The sequence below is a fragment of the Ips typographus genome, linkage group LG4, assembly GCF_016097725.1.
Source record: "Ips typographus isolate SLU linkage group LG4, UJ_Ityp_2.0, whole genome shotgun sequence".
Classification (NCBI taxonomy): domain Eukaryota; kingdom Metazoa; phylum Arthropoda; class Insecta; order Coleoptera; family Curculionidae; genus Ips; species Ips typographus.
This window is the reverse complement of record NC_138425.1, coordinates 7,376,299-7,394,945: the sequence shown is the minus strand read 5'-3', so window position 1 is coordinate 7,394,945 and position 18,647 is coordinate 7,376,299. Positions and strand designations below refer to the sequence as shown.

Here is an 18,647-nt window from a genome sequence, read left to right as displayed (position 1 = left end):
TAAAGTAGGACAAACATACCAATAAATAAAACAGCATCTTGATAAAATAACATTTAATGGTTTATTATAATACAGAACAAATAATTACATTTCCTTTAGGTTAAATAAAAATATGTAATTTAATAGCTAATCAATAGCTCTTTTCAACTAAGTCCTCAAATCTCAAGGTATATTGATACTGAATTAAAAAGAAACCTTTTCAAGTCGAAGTGTCTCAAGAGTCCCACCTGCAGCACCCAAAAACATCGACAAAATGAAATCTCAAACATTCAGCTGTGGTTAAAATTTTTACATAAAAAGGAGTGTACTACTTTTACAAAAATAATTAAATGGTAATATAATAAATCACATGGAACAACAAAATCTAGTGTTTTATATTAATGGTCGGTCAACTGGAATAGGCCAAAACCATTCTGCACTTAAACAAATAATAACAGAAAATAATTGCAAAAGCCCGTTCCTAGTGCATCATGTGAGTGCTAGATGTTACGTAATGAGGCTGCTGACCGGGGTTACCTTGAATATTTGTCTGGGAAAAAGGTCCATTAGGTGGAAACGGTTGTTGCGGAAGATTTTGTATTCTAAAAAAAATTAAAATAGCCTTGTCAAATTCTACCATTATTATCAATTATATCTAAACGCAAAAGCAGAATAATATGAAAAAGTTCTAAAATCTTACCCTGGAGTATATTGAGTAATCATCCTGTCATCCATCATCTGATGATAACCAATAGGGAGATTCGACTGCGGTTGCGATTGCAAAGACGTAGGCGGCATTCCGGGCATTGGGCTCGGTGGAATATGAGGCGGAACGCCACCCATTGGAAACGATCCTATTGGAGGCTGTTGCTGATAAGGTAATCTATCGTGCACGTTTTGTGGGAGACCTAGAAGGAAACCAATGTGTGCTTTAGGGAACTGTGAATATAGACTTCTGTGTTGGCAAAAATACTTATACTATAATAATAATAATTGTATAAGAAGAGCCAGAACAAATAACGATTAATGTCTAAAAAATAGCTTTCTAAAAAAATATCAAATTTAATTGAAGAGTTCAGAGGAAAATAGATCAAAGAACATTTTTGTGGGACTAAAAAAAAACAAGTTTACGGACTCTATCCACTCTACAGGGTGTCCCACGACGAAAGACATCGATTGATATTGGAAAAAGTATAAATAGGAGAGTTTTGAAAATTTGGCAGGATACTGATGTGGACATGCCCAATCCAACTAAAATATTTTCAAGATGGTTGCACTTCCGTTTATACCGGAAGTCGATCACAACTTTCTTATTTTAAATAGAACACCCTATATATTATTACATATTTGGATTCCTCACAAAATTCTGACCAACTTTTGTATAGAATGCCCTATGCCTATCTCTAGCCGATTTCGAAATATTTGATGTTTTTCCAAAAAAGTGACAGTTGCAACGCTCAACATATTTTTGTATTATGTTAAAACCGTATTTCATTTTGCAATGAAACTTTGGGTTATTGTAAATAAAGGATCGTTTTATTAAACTGAGGGTGCGTAATGACTCATTTGTATACAGGGTCGTCAAAAAAAAAATCATAAACTTGCCAATAAAAAAAAAGAAAAATCTCAAGTTTTTTAAATAGAAACCCACATTTTTTATGACGGAATCATTTTGAGCATTAAAAATTACTATAAGTTTCAATTTACTTGCCTATACCTAAATCCAACCCATTTCGTTTTATTTGAGAATAAACATTTTTTATTATAAAAATTCCAGATTTCTTGAAAATTTCTCTCTCTAATTACGTGTGGATTTATGTCACACCAGTAGTGTGAATTATGTCTATTAAACATTCCATTTTTAGTGAATTTGGCCTCGTCGCTCCAAATAATATTATTCAAAAACAATTCATCTCCATAGTGACTAGTCAGCAAAAACTCACTAAAAACAACTCTCTTCGGAAAGTCAACCTCTTTTAAGTGTTGCACTAATTTAAATGAAAAAGGGTGAAATTTATGTTTCTTCAGGATCCTCTGAATTGAGCTTTTGGATATGCCTGATTCTACGGAAACTTGTCTTATTGACAAAGTTGGATTTGCAACAAAATAGCCCAAAATTGCAATTTCTACATTTGTATTATTAAGGATTGGTTTTGTTTTAATAGCTTTTATCTTCACATATCCCGTATTCTTAAAATTTTCAATTATTTGCTTGACAGCTTTTGGTGATGGCTTTGGTTTTTCTGGATAACGAGCGGCAAATACCTCACATGTTCTACTCACAACTTTATCACATTCTCCGTAAATATTAAACAGATTTAAGTAATCTTGGTTTGAATAAGGTAACCGCGACGTCATATTTGCAGTTGTCAAAACACTCAAAACTAGTGTTATTAACATGCTCTGCAGGTCTCCAATATCACCGTGTGTCAAAAGCATGACCAACTAGAACACCACATAATCCCAACCGTGCAGCATAATAAAAAAATGTTTATTCTCAAATAAAACGAAATGGGTTGGATTTAGGTATAGGCAAGTAAATTGAAACTTATAGTAATTTTTAATGCACAAAATGATTCCGTCATAAAAAATGTGGGTTTCTATTTAAAAAACTTGAGATTTTTCATTTTTTTTAGTGGCAAGTTTAAGTGCAACCATCTTGAAAATATTTTAGTTGGATTGGGCATGCCCACATCAGTATCCTGCCAAATTTTTAAAACTCTCCTATTTATACTTTTTCCAGTATCAATCGATGTCTTTCGTCGTGGGACACCCTGTATATATGGATTAATTACCAGGGTAATATAAAGAGAACTATTTTTTTGTCCTACGTCATTTAGCTTGAAAGGTCGTTTTCATACCTTAGTAAATTATGAGCAAAAGAAGATTCTTCAAGTCATCCTAGGAGGTTAAGAACTGTGATAGTTTATTACAAAGTTACGGCTAACGGTTTCCGACATAATCGATGTTTTCAAAATTTTCGGTTCTAGTCACCGTTTTATAAGTATGACACTATAGTAACTTAGTCGAGTGGCTTGCTGGGCGTAAAAAGCAATTCTGAACTTTATTGGTATCTTGACAAATTTCCGTATTTTTAACCGCTTCTGAGATATTCGCTTTTTTTACGTTTTTATTTGAAAATTGCATCGAAATTTTCGGGTCGCTTATTTTTCGGGACACAGACTTACACCGGATTTTCCTCTTTTGAATGCCTATTAAACGACATTTTAAATTCATTATAAATAGGTACTGGAAGCATTATTTGCTTTTAATGGTATGAATTGATTGGTTTGGTACGACAACCCAAAAACCCACCCGGTAAAAGTAAATATTACTTCTCTCTCTATATTAAACATCTTTCTGCTTAACTATTTTGGTTTTTCATATTACATACAAATTAATGTTATATACAAGATATAAAAACTTACCTGATGGTAATGTCATTGGATAACCCATATTAGATTGCGGAGGAAGATGAACATTTGGAGGTAGAGTGAATTGTTCCGCATAACCATAAGGCGATTCATAAACCAACTTGTTAATGGCAGGCAATTGCGGCTCGCGCATCAAAGTATGATACAATCCTAAAGCTTCTACCAGGTCTGCACTTAATTGTGTTAACTGCGCATGCTTTCTATCCACCCTTTCAAGTTCGGCATCGATAAGCGGCCCCATTGCGTTAACTTCCCCTACAATCATTACCTTTTTACACTTACTGTCACTTTTAGTTAAAGTCAGACATACTTTCTAAACCTAGCAACTCATCTGTATCAGTTTCTGGGTTGGTCGGATCTGCTTCGTGCAACAAATGAATTAGACGATTGATTTTGTCTTCATTAATTTCTATTTCTTCTGGTTCCTTTTCTACAACTTTAACTTCCTCTTTGAATTGAACCATTTTTTTGGCCTTTTCAAATACTGAAACTATGAATTAGAAACGTTTTACAGATAAAAACATTTAACTCACAGAATTTCTCAGGTTCTACTGATAAATCAGCAGTGACAAAATTTGCTGGAAATAATCCTTCTCCTCTTTGGTTGCTACCTTTCCACCAATTAGGATCGGAATCGTCCAGAACCATTACTTAAAAAAATGACAAGTTGAATAAACAAGATAATTTGAATAGAAAATTATGAGGAACATACTTATTTCACCAGAACTGAACGTCAATTCGTTATCCTCGGCTGCCTCAAAATCATACAAGGCCCTAACTTTACGTAGTTCTTTTGTAGCAGTTATTGCTGCTGGCGATGGAAAAGTGGTAATGTTATTTACGGAAGGATATAAAGACGCAGATAGTGGTTGGGATGAAGCAGTAGTTAATGCCTTCTTAGGGGAGCCTATTACATAAAAAAAACACTTTACAGGAAAACTTCAAACAAACTTAATAATAACTTACTAGTAGTTTCTTTTAAAGACAATTCAATAGCTTTCATTATCTGTTCCTCTTCTTCTTGTGACTCAACCACATTAGGATCTGCTATTTTTGATGTTCGTTTTTTTGACGGCTAAAACAATCCAAACTCATATTCGAACGTTAATTAACACACAAAGGTGCTTACAGTATCAGATGATGAAAAGTCGTAAGTATGCGACAATTTACTGTACAATGAAGGAATCAAACTAAGCTGACCATCAGACTTAAACTCGTTTTCAGCCCATCGTTTTAAAGATTCACGCAGTTTCTTTGCTACATGAGGATTAGCTTTGGTCATTAACTTATTGAAATCAGTTTCAAATTCCCTTGATGCTACTTCTATATGGAAAGTCTTTCCTGAGTTTTTTACGCAAGCGTCCAAAAGCTACAAATGTTTTATTGGAATAACTAACTATAATATTTTGCATTTTTTTTTGTTAAAAAACATAAAAGTATCAAATTTTTTGTGTAAACTAAAAGTGCTACTAACTGTAACAGCTTTTACTCCAACATGTGGGTCACTGTTGTATAAACGTTTAACGATAGCGCGAAGCCAAGCTTTTGCATCTTCACTAGATTTTCCAGCTTTATCACATATATTCATAATACTCTGCCAATCTTCTTCTTCAAGTTTGTCACTGGTTGCACGATCTGTAAAAGACATAAAACTATTTAATTATAAAAATACTTTGTGTTTATTCTTTAGTGTCTTGGCTACTTTTATTTATTGCTTGGTTACAACGTAAATATTAATAAATTTTACTTTATTAATAATAATTGAGAGCAATTAATTTAAAACTGCTTAATGATTAAAAGAAGTATAGATAAAAACTAGCCTGATCATGTCTAATTAACAAGAGTATTTTAATCTACAATCCATGTTCTCAACTCATGGGGAATGCACATGCAATAAAATGGTTCTCAGGCATTTAATAAGAACACTTTGTAATGAATCAAAGGTCACTTTAATTGACATTAAGTTGTATTTATTAAGTATAAGCACCACTGGACTTGATTAATAAGTGTTTTATAGAAATTAATTAAAGTATCATAACATCACATATTTTCTTCATCTCAAGAATTTCAAGACTTACTTTCATTGATAACTTAAGAAAATGTAAAATTAATCAAGTTGCAAAACTGACCTAAAACAATAACTTCTTTAAGAACTGAGACTTAGACCTCTTCTTTAACTTCTTCTTCTTCTTCTTCTTTTTTTTTAATAACTTCTTTGTTTGCCTTTTTGTATCTTTAATACTTCACTTATCATTAATAAAACATGGTTATATTGTTTTTATGACCCAATGGAGAAGCAAAATGTGCATGAAGTGCAGAGGTAGATAGATAATCTACATAATGGATTTCATTATTGCAATATGATTCAGTACCTAAAGTATCTTTCAGTCCACAAAAACTTCTATTATAAAAAAGACCAATTTTGGTGGCAAAATGTTGAATGTAAACATTGTATGTAGTTTCAGAAGAAGACTTCTTGTTAGATACACTATTTCCAGGTCAAGCACCTTCCAGTTGTACCACCTAGTATCAATGTAATGTATTTGTTTTTTAAATGATTTTTTAAAATCTAGTTTGTAACAAAGGTTAGTAAATTAAGTCAGTTTTAACCATAAAAAATCATATTTAGGTAATTGTTTTAAAAATAAAGCAATTCTTTCTGTAATGTAAATATAAAATTAAATATGAATAATAAATATGAAATAATTAAAATATGAATACCTTGGGCCTCGCCTTGGGCTCAACTTTGTGTAATGACAACAACTATTGCATATTATCATTTGTGAGTAGGTAAAATTACTTTGATTTACACTTAGATTTGCATAATTTCTTTTGTTAAGCTTTTTGTAGAGATATTAGAAAGTAAAAATAGTACCTACAAATTTGTAAGATTGCATACACTAAACATTTTTAGGTAAATCTGTCCACTTCCACTTCCAGGATGCTTTAACATTTTTTAGTATAATGAACCATCATCTTTCAGAAGACACACCAAAGTCCACAAGTGCAATATTTGTATAAACCACAGCATTATTCCTAGTTTGTGTTTGGTCAAGAAAAAGCAAAGGTTTTAAACTACAAACAGTGCTGTAGTTTACACAAATGCTGCATATGTGGACAATTGAGCATAAAATGTAATCATAAACATAAACAAGATGAATCACTAAATAGCCAAATGTCAAATGTTTTGCATCAGAGTGGGAGTGAGTAAACATGAGAATTTGAAATAGAAAATCTTGTTGATTTTTAGAAAAAGGGGCCAAAAGCGTTCTTTAGCATCAGACTGTAGTAGCTATCAAAATTGAGTCTGTAGTCAAGAACATTGCTTAATAATGGCATATAACTTATCTATTCTCTCCTAAACAAAACCCAATCAATACACCACAACTTGACCTCAAAAAAAACAAGTAAAATGACTCACCAACTTCTTCAACAATGCTACTATCTGTTGTGTTTCCAAATAGACCCATTTTGATGTTTGATGTCTTTTTTTGTGTCTGGTAACTAAAAACCTACAAACTGGAAGTATGCATCAATTTCAACAAACCAATTTTTGTCTTTGCTTTGGTTAGAGTATGTTATGACTCATCGGAACAACGTAGCACAGTTTGTTAACACTTTATCAAGGGTTTATTAGCTTTCAGATATAATTTTCTACACTAGAAACATTTATTGTTTGAGATTGAATGAGTGGATGGATAAATTTGACATACAATTTTGATAAGAAATGACGTTGATTTGACATATAAACAGGTGTCGACTGTCGACTATTGACATTTAAGAAGAGTAAAGACTAAAAACAAATTACGTATTTTGGTGACAGTGTTTACATTTCCTGTCTCATTTTAACTCATTCTGATGAAAAAAGATGGCTTGTGTTACATCAACTTAAAACTCAGGTTAATACCGCCGCCAAAACCGCCTAAAGTAAGAAAAATGAAGTTTCTTTCGTTTGACCTAACCCTACATTTTTATATTTGTATTTTCGATAATTGTGTGCCAGTATCCAGTACATTTTAGTAGCTGTTTTACTAAAATAGAGCTAGTTACAAAATATTTTGCTATATTTGTGAGATAAACTAACTAAAATCTTTATTTTGTGAACTAACTATACCTTATAACTTTGGGGATCATTAGTAAAATGACTAGTGATAGTGTGAATCAGATTTCATCTGCAAGTACAACAAAAGAAGTTACAGAAGGAAAACATAAACCTTCTAAACGAGGGTTAATATATTTATCTACTATACCGCCTTACATGAATGTTACAAAAGTAAGAGAAATATTTGAACAATTTGGTAAAGTGGGAAGAATATATTTACAATTGGCGGACAAAGGTAAGTAAGTGAAGGTTTTATATTTTGTATGTGACAGTAACTTATGTGGGTTTTTAGAGACTAAACCCCAAGATAAGAAAAAGAAAAAGCGTAAAGTTGCAAAAAAGTTTACTGAAGGATGGGTGGAGTTTGAGAAAAAATGTGCAGCTAAAAGGGTAGCAGCTTTACTAAACAACACTCAAATAAGCACTAGAAAAAAGTCAAAACATTATGACTACATGTGGAACATTAAGTATTTATCAAATTTCAAGTGGACACATTTGCATGAGAGGCTGGCTTATGAGAAAGCTGAGAGGACAAAGAAACTTAGAGCTGAAATACAATTGTCAAAGAAGAAGACTAACTTCTTCAGTGCAAATGTGGATAAAAAGAGGAAAAATGCTGAAACAATCAACAAGGAGTATGAGAATATTGATGATATTGTTGCAGACCATGGAATAGATGAAGAGGCAGAAAAGAAGAACACAAGGGATGACTTTTTAAAATCATTACTAGGCTGAATAAATTTTTATTTAAGTTTTGTTTATCATGTTTTATTTTGCTTAAAACATTTTTTGTGAAAACAAGTTTTTGGTACAAAAAAAAAACTAAGCTGACAGACATTTATTGACTAACACTAGCTTTCTCTGGTTTCTTTGATTCTTTTCCCATGATTTTTTCACCAGACACATCAATGGCAAAATTATAGTCAGTAACTGTATTCAAAGCTTTCTCAATTGCTTCATCAATGTTCTCTGGTGTTATAAATGTAGAAGATGCTTCTATCTCTTTTTTCACTACCTTTTCTGCTAATAAAATAGCCTGTTCTCTTTCAATTAGTTCGTTTTCTAGGCGCTTTCTGGCTGATGCAAGTGCTAAAATTGTAAAGTTTATTATTGAGTATACTACATGTCAATGTATTGAAACAAACCATTTTCCAACTCCTCATTTAGACGCTTCTCTCTACTAATTTTAACTTCTTCATTCCATTGATTGTTAATTTCATGACATTTAAGTAAATCTTCATTAAACTGCTTCAATATCTCTTCGGGATTCAAACTTGCCTGGTTTACTACACAATACCTTTTAATTAAGTAGCTCCTGATTGACTTAACATTACTCCTATAGTTGTTATACAAACGTCGGAATTCCCTTTCTTCATCCTCAGGGTGTTTACGCCTAGAATTCACATTAATTACAACTATTCCCGATGTGCTTTTATTACTATTACCGTTCAGGAACCCTAAAGCGTTTGCTTTTAGCTATGGGAACCCATCGGGGCTTTCTGTTGCACTTCTTCACAGGTAATAAAGCTGGATTATATGGAGGAATATAAGTTGAATGTTGGCTAACTGATTGAAGGGTTATTTTTAGAGCGCTAAAATCCTTAAGTATACGAAACATTGCAGAAGTGTTATTTAATTATAAACTGGAATACATTTAAATAACGATTAAAGTAAGACCTTTGCCTGATATTTTATATTAAAATTAAAAAAGTAAATTGTTAAATACTATGGTACTATGGTTATATTGAGATTTTACGAATATTCTTCTTTTCAGCTTCAGCGAAAGAGAAGAATGAATGATATTGACGTTGACAATGATAATTCCTTTGACAAGTTAATGTTGACATATTGACATACAAAAATCAACAATTCGTTTTTGGTAGTATTTGGTTTTTGTAGTTTTTTAGATATTTCCAGGTTGTTTTAACAAATTGTTTATTAATCCCAGCGATCCTCAATTTGATTATTTACAAAATATGAGCAGCGTTAGCCCTACTGTTGGTAAGCCAATTATATCTTTAGTCGGTGTCCTCATCTGGTTGTAGACAAAAAAAATCGAATTTTTTACATTTTTCTGTAAGTTTTATTGCTTGTGGTGGTCATGAATCATAGTTACACATGTTTTTATCATTTTTTAAATTAATTTTTCACCAGTCAATTCGGTAATATTCATTTATCGCCTTTTGTGACGTGTCAGAATATAATCCCACAGTTTCATTAAACATACAAAATGTTTACTCCTACACTACAAAACATTTCATTTCCAAAGTTGTATTGATGGTCACAATTTATTGCACTGAAGCCCCATTAAAATTGAATTATCTGATAAAAGCTGGTTACACAATGATTGCTTTGAAAAACTTTATTATTAAGGTATGTATGGTTGCATACTGTTGGTGTAACTAATATCTTTTTTTTTGTTTTGGTGAAAGGCAGGTACCAGGTACCTCCACCACAAGAAAACGGTATTTGATTGGTTTCTGTTTCTTAATGCTTGTGATGTGGCCAAGTTATACTGTGATGCCCCCATTGGGCTGGCAGCTGATTATACGTTTTATTTGTGTGTAAAGTATTTAATATGTGATGCTCTATAAATGCAACTAACACTAAAATGACTGAAAATGGTGATACCCCCAGTTTAGATTATATTGAAGATCCTTACTTCAATCCTCCAGACAGTACCTCAACTCCTAGTTTAGATAACCTAGATGACACGGACTATTTAGAGGAGTATGACCTGCTTGAAAATGAACTAGACATATTTGACTTGAGACAACTGGATTTTGATGAAGTTACCAGCACTTACATAGATAATGATGAATCTATTAATGTTGAGGCTGAATTTTTCAATGTCAAAAGAGCCAATGCTATTATAAGGGCATTTTTTCGTAACAAAGTGAAAAGGCAGGTCCGAGTGAGATACAGTGATTTAACAAAGCCTTACTTGGCAAAGTTACCAAAAGACAGTAATTTTAGGAAATATTTAGCTATTAGTTTAAGCCAAAGTGGTAAGTTGGAATAAATTAATTTAAAGCACAGGAGGAAGGTTTATTATTAAAAACTAAAAAAAAATTAGTTAAGTTAATTTTTACCCATGATTAGGAACTGATGATTGTCAGTGTTTTCAATGTTCTTTTTCTGTTCTTCAGGGATTTCAAAGGCTAATTTTGGTACTTCTGCAAACACCTTGATCCAGCAATATAGACAAAAACATTCTTAAAAGTGAATAGGCACCTTATATTCATAGCAAAAAAAAATTTGTGTAACCTAACATACCTACCATAAGAAAATTAATAATAGTAAACAAAATAACCAACATTAAAACTATTTTTGTTAATGATAGTAATAAAAAAAACTATACTAAAGACTAGGCAGCTGTGACTTGACTACAATTAGTAACACTTAAGTATGCATTCATGTTAACCAGTCACAGACTAATAATTCATATTACCTTGGTGTTTTTTTTTATACCAAACTGTAATTAAATCACTTCCTATTTTCATTGAATAAGTCCTATTTTCTGGCTCACTCAAAGATCAGTGGGAAAATACATTATGTATAAGTCTATTACCATCTGCAACTATTTATGGCACAATCCAATTAAAAATAGCTTGTGATGTTTCCAACATATAAAACTTGTTGTTTTAGTAGGTAATTTCCCAGCAGTGTGTCTGTAATTATAAGTTGCTTGTGTTTTTAATCTAAAATGCTGCTCATAGGTAGAATGTTTTTATCTTATTTTCTAACTTACTTGTGATTAAACTACATATTAATTTACAGAAGAAGCCATGGCGGCCGACCATGTAGCTCCTGATTTATCCCATTTGACTCCTGAAGAAAAGGAGCAGCAGGAAAAAATGTGGAAGGAAGAGTTGGCTCAAGTTGAAGATGAGATTGTAACACTGCGCACAGTTTTACAATCTAAAATGCGTCGCAGTGCCGAACTGAAAAAAAACTTGGGCATAACCTTCTTTAAAGAAGTTTCTGAGGACTTTAACCAAGGAATCAAAAATGTTAAAGAAAGCAATGTGTAAGTGGTCTATTTATGAGCTAAAATGCATACTAGTTGTGATAAAATAGTATTGCTTTTTGTTATTAAGTAAGTTAATTATTGTGCATGCTTTTTAAGTTAATTTTGTTTCATTTATGCAGATATCAGACTGTTGAAAATAAGGTAGAACAAGTTGCTAAGGCTGTTACTGAAGCTCCATTGTAAGTAGTTTGAATTTTATGAGGGCTGTTATATTTTGGATTATATCATTACATTTTTGATATTTTACTAATGTCCATCTTGATATATTCAGGTATCAGAAAACCACTTCAGTGATCGGCGGTCTAACTAGTAACTTGACTAATAAACTGGGTCAGATGAGGCACTCCGATTCATTCCGATCTTTTGAAGAAAGAGTTGGAACAGCTTATGAGAATGTCAAAGTAAGTTAGTTATAATAATATAATAATTGATTGTATTAATTATTGTTTTTAGGGTAAAGTTGTCTCTAGATCCGGCTCTCAACAAAGCGTAAATGACGAAGCCCGCTCTCGATCCGGTTCTGTGGCAACCAGCCCAACTATCCCAGAGGATAAGCCTTTGGCCTAAGTAAACCCAACTAACGAATTTCGAGATTTTTAACCGAAAACGTTCGGTATTCCACCAGTAAGGGCCTTCTTCGGTAAATAATCAACTGTCCAGTACTAATATTTTTAGTTAGTTTGTTGCAGTTTGTATAATTATGGGGAAGAGCTTCATGGGTATAATGTAAACGTTGTGTTTTCGGAATATTCTGAAAACTATCAACTTTTAGCTATTAATTGCGTTGGTTTTGGCATTAAATTCACGGAGACTCTTGATTTTTATATTTCTAGAGTCTGGCAAATGCATTTTATACAGATTAAAAGTTGGTATTGCTTAATTCACTGTAGAACCCTATTCTCTAAATAGACGCTTAGGTTTTTATTAGTTTAGCCTTTAATGTGGAACAATAATTGATCTATTTTTGCATATCTTTTAAAGAAATGCTGTCTTACATTGAAATATATTTCCCTATTATATTTATTAATTATTCTAGTGATATAAATTATATGGAATAAATGCATTCTTTTTGGAAGTTTTTTTTATTTTTCAAATAAGTGTTGGAAATAAAGTAGATTTTTGAATATCTGACAAAGCTGTAACTCGGTTACGCAGTAGCTAACGAACCAATCACAAAGTACCTAAAGTAGTTAAATAGCATTGTGAACGCAAACTTTCTTTTTCTTTCTAGCAACAAAATTATATTTTAAATGCAACACTTTATTACTGTTTTTGTAACTATGGTTGCCTATCCAACAAAGCAAATCATTAAGGAAAGGAAATGGTAGGCAACCGTTGTTAGACAAACCACATGGAGTATGAAGTGTTGCCTAATCAATATCAATAACCACTGTATTTTAGGTTAGTTTTAGAATTTAGGTGAATATTGTGAATATTTATTGTTAATTATTTGTTTGAAGTGAGCTAAAACAACTAGCAACCAAATTACTACTTTAGCTACTACTTTTAGTAATTGCTCTTCAATATGTCTTTGACCTAAATACTGTGGCAATACTCTTAAAACTTGGATGATCCATGCATGGTCTAGCATTTCTAACCTCAATTTACTTGGCCCTGGATATCATCACTAATCAGGCTGTACACTTGGGAAAACATCATCAAGAAAGTGTATAATAATTGAAAAATAATGTTTTTTGGCAACAAAAACGGAGGGCCACCTCCAGCCAAACGGCCTCGCCTTAGTGAGAATGGACTCAATATTGGAGTGAATGGAACAACAAAGAGGGCTATCACCTTTGGTAATATCAATGGAAGTAGCGTGAAGCCGAAATTGAGTGTACAAGAGCAGCGCCGACAGTTGCCAATTTTCCAAAACAGAAACAAGCTTATTGAGCTTATACAGAGACATAAAACTTTGATTATTCTTGGCGAAGCAGGCAGTGGTAAGACCACACAGATTCCTCAATATATCAGTGCAGCAAAAATTCAGGAAAATGGCAAAATTGGTATTACACAGCCCAGGAGAGTTGCTGCTATTAGTGTTGCACTGAGAGTTAGTCAGGAATATGGAAATGGGGTAAGAGAAAATATTAAAAATTAAATTTTGACCAACAATAAATTTAGTTTAGTAAGTTTTAGTTAATAAAATTAGTCTTTTTTTCTTCTTTATTGTATGAAGTATGAAGGTAAGTTAATATAAATGTTAATAGAGTGACACAGAACAATCCCTACAGAAGGGCAGGTAAGGAAGCTGTATGTGTATATTATAGTTACCATTCAAGACTGTTTTTCCCTTCAAGATATTTTTTCCTAAATATACATGCAATTTTCATCTGAGAGTGCAGCAGTAGCACTAATTGAATCACCCTAACTTCCAGTTTCTTTTCCAGCACTACTCTTGTTGCTCCTGAGGTTCAGTAATTTAAATTTCAAATAATGTATAATTCAAATCAATTTCTAGTGAATTTTTCTCAATTTCTATTTTTTTACTTGACTTATCAGTCACATGTTCTGTTGTATTCTTTCTTCACACATTTTTCATGATCTGTAAATGGTAATTAAGTACTGAAAGAGAAAACTAGTAATGATAAACAACATTTGGAATCAAATTTGGCATTTCCGCCTGTGTTTTTTATAACTTATTAACATAGCTAGCTTATGATTCAGCAAATCTCACACTTTTCCAACTTTCAAAATGCATTCCAAGCAAGTCCTGCATTTGCCAGATTGATAGCAAAAAATGCAAAATTGATAAATTTGTAATAAAACACCCTGTATATTTTATGATTAGATTATAGGTATAGATATTTATTATATGTATACATTTAGTTGAGATCTTTTCAAGTTAAATAAAATAAAAAAAATTGTAATTTTATTGTGTTTCAAATCACACTTGCCATGAATAATGATTACTTTAGCATTATTTGATGTCACAATACAATGACGTAATTTAACAAACTTCAACTGTTAAATTACCTCATCCTGACGTCAAATGTAGTGTTAGTCTGTTTGATTATCCATAGCCACAGGGATTTTGAAAAACCTAAAAATTACAATTACATTTCATTAACTCAAAAATGGCTTATGTAAATGTCAGCATAATATTATATATTTTTGGGATCAGAAGAAAAAGATCATAAGTCATACAATTTACAGGGTGTTTCTTTGAAAAGTCATAAACTTTGTATTTTTTTGCACCATTGTTATGGTCTTTTATTTTATTTTATTTAAAAAAGGTTTTCTGGTGATTGAAAAGCTTCAATAGAAGCTCCTATTTGAACTAAAAATAAAGTCACCACAAGCTGTGTAAATATACAGACTACCCCTGATGTACTTAGAATACCAGAATTTAAAATATGGGTCTTGTTTAATACTATACTTGAATATAAATAAGTTTATATGTAACACTTAATTGTATACTTGCCTAGATGAGCATTGGAGACTATGTTGGCTATACAGTAAGATTTGAAGATGCTACATCAAAGAAAACAAAAATCAAATTTTTAACTGATGGAATGCTTCTCCGCGAAGCAATAAATGATAAGTTACTATTAGATTACACTGTTATAATGTTGGATGAAGCTCACGAACGAACCGTGCACACTGATGTGTTATTTGGTATTGTCAAAAAGGCGCAAAAAATTCGGGAAGAAAGAAGTCTTGCACCTTTGAAGGTAGTAACTTAGTTCCTCAATGTGAAATGACATTTGAAAAAGTATTGATTATTTTAGATCCTAATAACTTCTGCTACAATGGATGTTGACCATTTTGCTAAGTATTTTAATAATTGTCCAGTGATTTACCTTGAAGGAAGGACTTATCCAATTAACGTACATTATGCCAAATTTCCACTAGAAGATTATCAAAGAGCTTGTGTTTCTACGTTTTTTCAAATTCATAAAGAAGCTCCACCTGAGTAAGTAATATTTAGATCTTACTGTACTATTTGATTTAAAAATAAATTGCTAATTTTTGTTGTAGCCACGACATTTTAATATTTCTGACAGGTCAAGAAGAAATTGAAACATGTGCCCATCAAATTAGAATATTATCTAAAGATCCTGATGTTGAAGGACCTCCAGTTAGAGTATGCACTTTATATGCTTCACAACCTGGAATGCAACAAATGGCGGTTTTTAATCCTGCCCCTCAAGGCACTAGAAAAGTCGTTATTAGTACAAATATAGCAGAAACGAGTGTTACCATAAGTGGCATTAAATACGTTATTGACAGCGGAATGGTGAAAGCTCGTTCATTTCATCCATCCACCGGATTGGAAATGTTGAAAGTACAAAGAATATCTCGAGAACAGGCTGATCAAAGAACGGGACGAGCTGGCAGGGAGTCGGAAGGCACGTGTTTTCGCCTTTATACTCGATCTCAGTTTGAGTTGATGAAGAAAACTACCATACCGGAAATTCAAAAGTGCAATTTAAATTCAGTTGCTCTGCAATTGTTGGCTTTGGGAATTCACATGAAAAATTTTGATTTTCTGGATAAACCTCCACAGGATTGTGTTGATGCTGCGTTTGAGCAACTGAAACTGCTTGGTGCCATTGAGGATGTGGGTTCTATTAATTTGACTAGTTTCGGGAAGAAACTGGCAAAGTTTCCTTTGGATCCAAGATTTGGAAAAGTTCTCTTAATGGGCGGTAAGTTTCTCAATGATGCTTTGTGGGGAAAGTTCATTGATTTTTCTTTTCAGAACAATACAGTTGCCTTAAAGAGGCTGTTATAGTAGTAGCGCTGTTGTCAAGTGAATCAGTTCTACTAAATCCTCCATCAAGACGGGAACAAGCAAAAACGGCTCGGGAAAAATTTCGTTCTGGTTATGGAGACCACATTACGCTTCTAAACATATACAGAACTTTCGAAAGTGTGGGAAAATCGAACGTTCGCACTTGGTGCCATGAACATTTCATCAATATGAGGAATATTTTGTATGTACGTGAAGTGGTGTCACAGTTGCAAGTAAGTCACTTAAGCCAGTCAATATAGGGGATATATTTTTGACAATAATTTCAGGAAATCTGTAAAAAATGTGATATTCCTAGTTCGTCGTGTGGTAGCGAAATGGATCAGTTAAGAAAGTGTCTGCTGGCTGGTTTGTGTATGAATGTTGCCGAACTGCATAAGGATAGACAATACATCACGGTAAGCTGACATTTAATGACTTTTTATTTTAATAATATTTTGATTGTGTAGCTTGATAAACGCCAAGTAACCCAAATTCATCCCAGTTCGGTAGTTTACGGGCAACTGCCACACTATGTTATCTACACTGAAGTAGTTCAAACGAATAAGTGTTATCTCAGGGACTTGACGACTATTGAAGGAGATTGGTTGAACGAAGTAGCTGTTGAGTATTTTAAAAGTCGAAATGTTAAGGCCAATTTTCAAATGTGACTATAATAATGGATGATTATTTTTAATGCATTAAACAAAGCTTAAAGACTGCGTTCCGTCAGTTTTAGTTTCATTTGACAGAAATATATTTTTTTAAAAATCACTTGGTTTTATTTATTTATTTAAGAACCCCTTCTGGTTTTGCATCATAAAAGTTTGCAGAAGAATAGTTGGGAAGGTTTAGGGAATAAAATTTAGGTACTAGCGGATTTCATCAATAGAAGCTCCTATTTTCCATTCCTCCATCAAAAGTGGTTGTACCACAGAGGTCTTAATGAACAAAATAAGAAAATTATGTAGCATGTACAGGGTGGCCTCTTATTGTTGGTTTTTTGAGTAGACGACAAATAGTAATAGAAAAATGTAGAATGAGTTACGGGCTTTATTTCTGATATAATATATAAGATTTTTTTAAATTGGCCATATTAGCGTCTGTCCGACTAAAAGCTTAATAATGCGACTATCCTGTCAGGGTTTTTTCACTTTCAACTTATACGCTTTCTAGGCACGTGATAACGATTAGCTGTAAGAACTTGAGGTCAAATTAGCAAACCTTTCAGAGCCTGAGAATTTAATTATTCTTTAGACTAGTGTTTTTGATGACAAGACCACGATTTTTAATAAAAAATATTTGAGAAACAAAGCAAGATAGTAGAGTTGAAAGTAATTTATTGCCTAGAACTAATACAATATAATACAATAATTTTTCGACTAATTTTACGATGTAGAAGACAAATCGGTCCATAAAAATTGTACTACCATTATTTATGTATTTTTAAGGGTGCAATAATGCAATAAGAATTGATGTGTCATCAAATTCCAATTGTCTGACCTTTTAATATCGACAACAGTTACCAGATTAAATATAGCAAATTGCTGACACAATTAAATTTAATTTGAAAATGAATTTGCTCGACAAGAAAAACAGTTTAATTATGCAACTTGTGCATGTATTTCTTCACACTACTGCACTCACTAATCCAACAAAGTCTGAATCCTAAACTGATGACAATGATTGAAGCCTAGATTTAGTAATAATCAAGAAAAATATTGAGGCACTCTGTAGCTCTTTGATGTTTACCAATCAACCTTCTATCTTTTTGTGGTCTCCTAGATATACAAAAATAATAATACAGCAGTTTGTGAGATACGTATCTACTATACTTTGCATTATTCTATTAATTTAAAATCGACTAAATTTAATTGTGCATGGTTGTAGTACTTGCCTTGTAAAATTTGTAATGTGTGTGAATTGGTTCTTCTAAAAGGCATAGTAATTTTATTATTGAAACTTTCCTAAGATGCTATTAAAAATTGCGAAACTTGACGGACTCTCTATAACTATAAACCTTCTATTCAGGTATATAATCTGAGGATTGACAAAATTAGCTTGATAATTTACATAATTTAACTAGTTTTACTGCTTTTGAGTTTGCTATAAATTCTGCTATAGGTACACACTTTTAATATTTAAAACAAATTAATTAAACATGTTTTGCATTAAAGAATAAGAGAATATTTTGTGGTGTTTGCTTCCTAGAATCTTTCTTCAAGCAGATGTACTTATTAAGAAAACTTTATGCAATTATTTTACAAAATGGCCTATTTTAAATCTTCTGACTAATTTCAATCATAGATATGTCCTGCATTTGTAGGTTGGTAGTTATAAATGAATTATTGATAATACGTATAC

General features: G+C 32.3%; 5 protein-coding genes across 8 annotated transcripts; 3 read left to right on the top strand and 2 right to left on the bottom strand.

Moving 5' to 3' along the window:
- Nucleotides 1-38: 38 nt before the first annotated feature.
- On the bottom strand, nt 39-7,137 carry Stam (signal transducing adaptor molecule). Its single transcript, XM_081978988.1, has 10 exons — nt 6,835-7,137; nt 4,888-5,048; nt 4,543-4,782; nt 4,380-4,488; nt 4,126-4,320; nt 3,947-4,063; nt 3,724-3,897; nt 3,408-3,668; nt 680-887; nt 39-581 (listed from the first exon to the last, which is right to left on the bottom strand). Exons 1-10 carry the CDS (start codon nt 6,881-6,883, stop codon nt 461-463), a joined length of 1,635 nt encoding a protein of 544 aa, XP_081835114.1. The 5' UTR covers nt 6,884-7,137; the 3' UTR covers nt 39-460.
- Nucleotides 7,138-7,268: 131 nt separating this feature from the next.
- On the top strand, nt 7,269-8,271 carry LOC145728632 (uncharacterized). The gene is made up of 2 exons (XM_081979024.1): nt 7,269-7,750; nt 7,808-8,271. Exons 1-2 carry the CDS (start codon nt 7,555-7,557, stop codon nt 8,248-8,250), a joined length of 639 nt encoding a protein of 212 aa, XP_081835150.1. The 5' UTR covers nt 7,269-7,554; the 3' UTR covers nt 8,251-8,271.
- mRpS26 (mitochondrial ribosomal protein S26) lies at nt 8,268-9,273 on the bottom strand. The gene is made up of 3 exons (XM_081979016.1): nt 8,961-9,273; nt 8,661-8,908; nt 8,268-8,604 (listed from the first exon to the last, which is right to left on the bottom strand). The coding sequence occupies exons 1-3, from the start codon at nt 9,131-9,133 to the stop codon at nt 8,354-8,356; spliced, it is 672 nt and encodes a 223-aa protein (XP_081835142.1). The 5' UTR covers nt 9,134-9,273; the 3' UTR covers nt 8,268-8,353.
- A 72-nt stretch (nt 9,274-9,345) lies between these two features.
- Nucleotides 9,346-12,623, top strand: LOC145728623 (tumor protein D54). 4 transcript variants are annotated; one of them, XM_081979006.1, is made up of 5 exons: nt 9,346-9,516; nt 11,296-11,545; nt 11,668-11,727; nt 11,820-11,949; nt 12,002-12,623. In XM_081979006.1, exons 1-5 carry the CDS (start codon nt 9,492-9,494, stop codon nt 12,113-12,115), a joined length of 579 nt encoding a protein of 192 aa, XP_081835132.1. In that variant the 5' UTR covers nt 9,346-9,491; the 3' UTR covers nt 12,116-12,623. The 4 variants fall into 4 exon arrangements, with proteins under 4 accessions (XP_081835132.1, XP_081835131.1, XP_081835129.1 ...); XM_081979003.1 differs by lacking the exon at nt 9,346-9,516 and adding an exon at nt 10,003-10,523; XM_081979007.1 differs by lacking the exon at nt 9,346-9,516 and adding an exon at nt 11,083-11,234.
- A 295-nt stretch (nt 12,624-12,918) lies between these two features.
- On the top strand, nt 12,919-17,057 carry ath (ATP-dependent RNA helicase DHX33). Its single transcript, XM_081978976.1, has 7 exons — nt 12,919-13,625; nt 14,977-15,222; nt 15,280-15,464; nt 15,530-16,200; nt 16,254-16,519; nt 16,574-16,702; nt 16,754-17,057. The coding sequence occupies exons 1-7, from the start codon at nt 13,236-13,238 to the stop codon at nt 16,952-16,954; spliced, it is 2,088 nt and encodes a 695-aa protein (XP_081835102.1). The 5' UTR covers nt 12,919-13,235; the 3' UTR covers nt 16,955-17,057.
- The last annotated feature ends 1,590 nt before the right edge of the window (nt 17,058-18,647 follow it).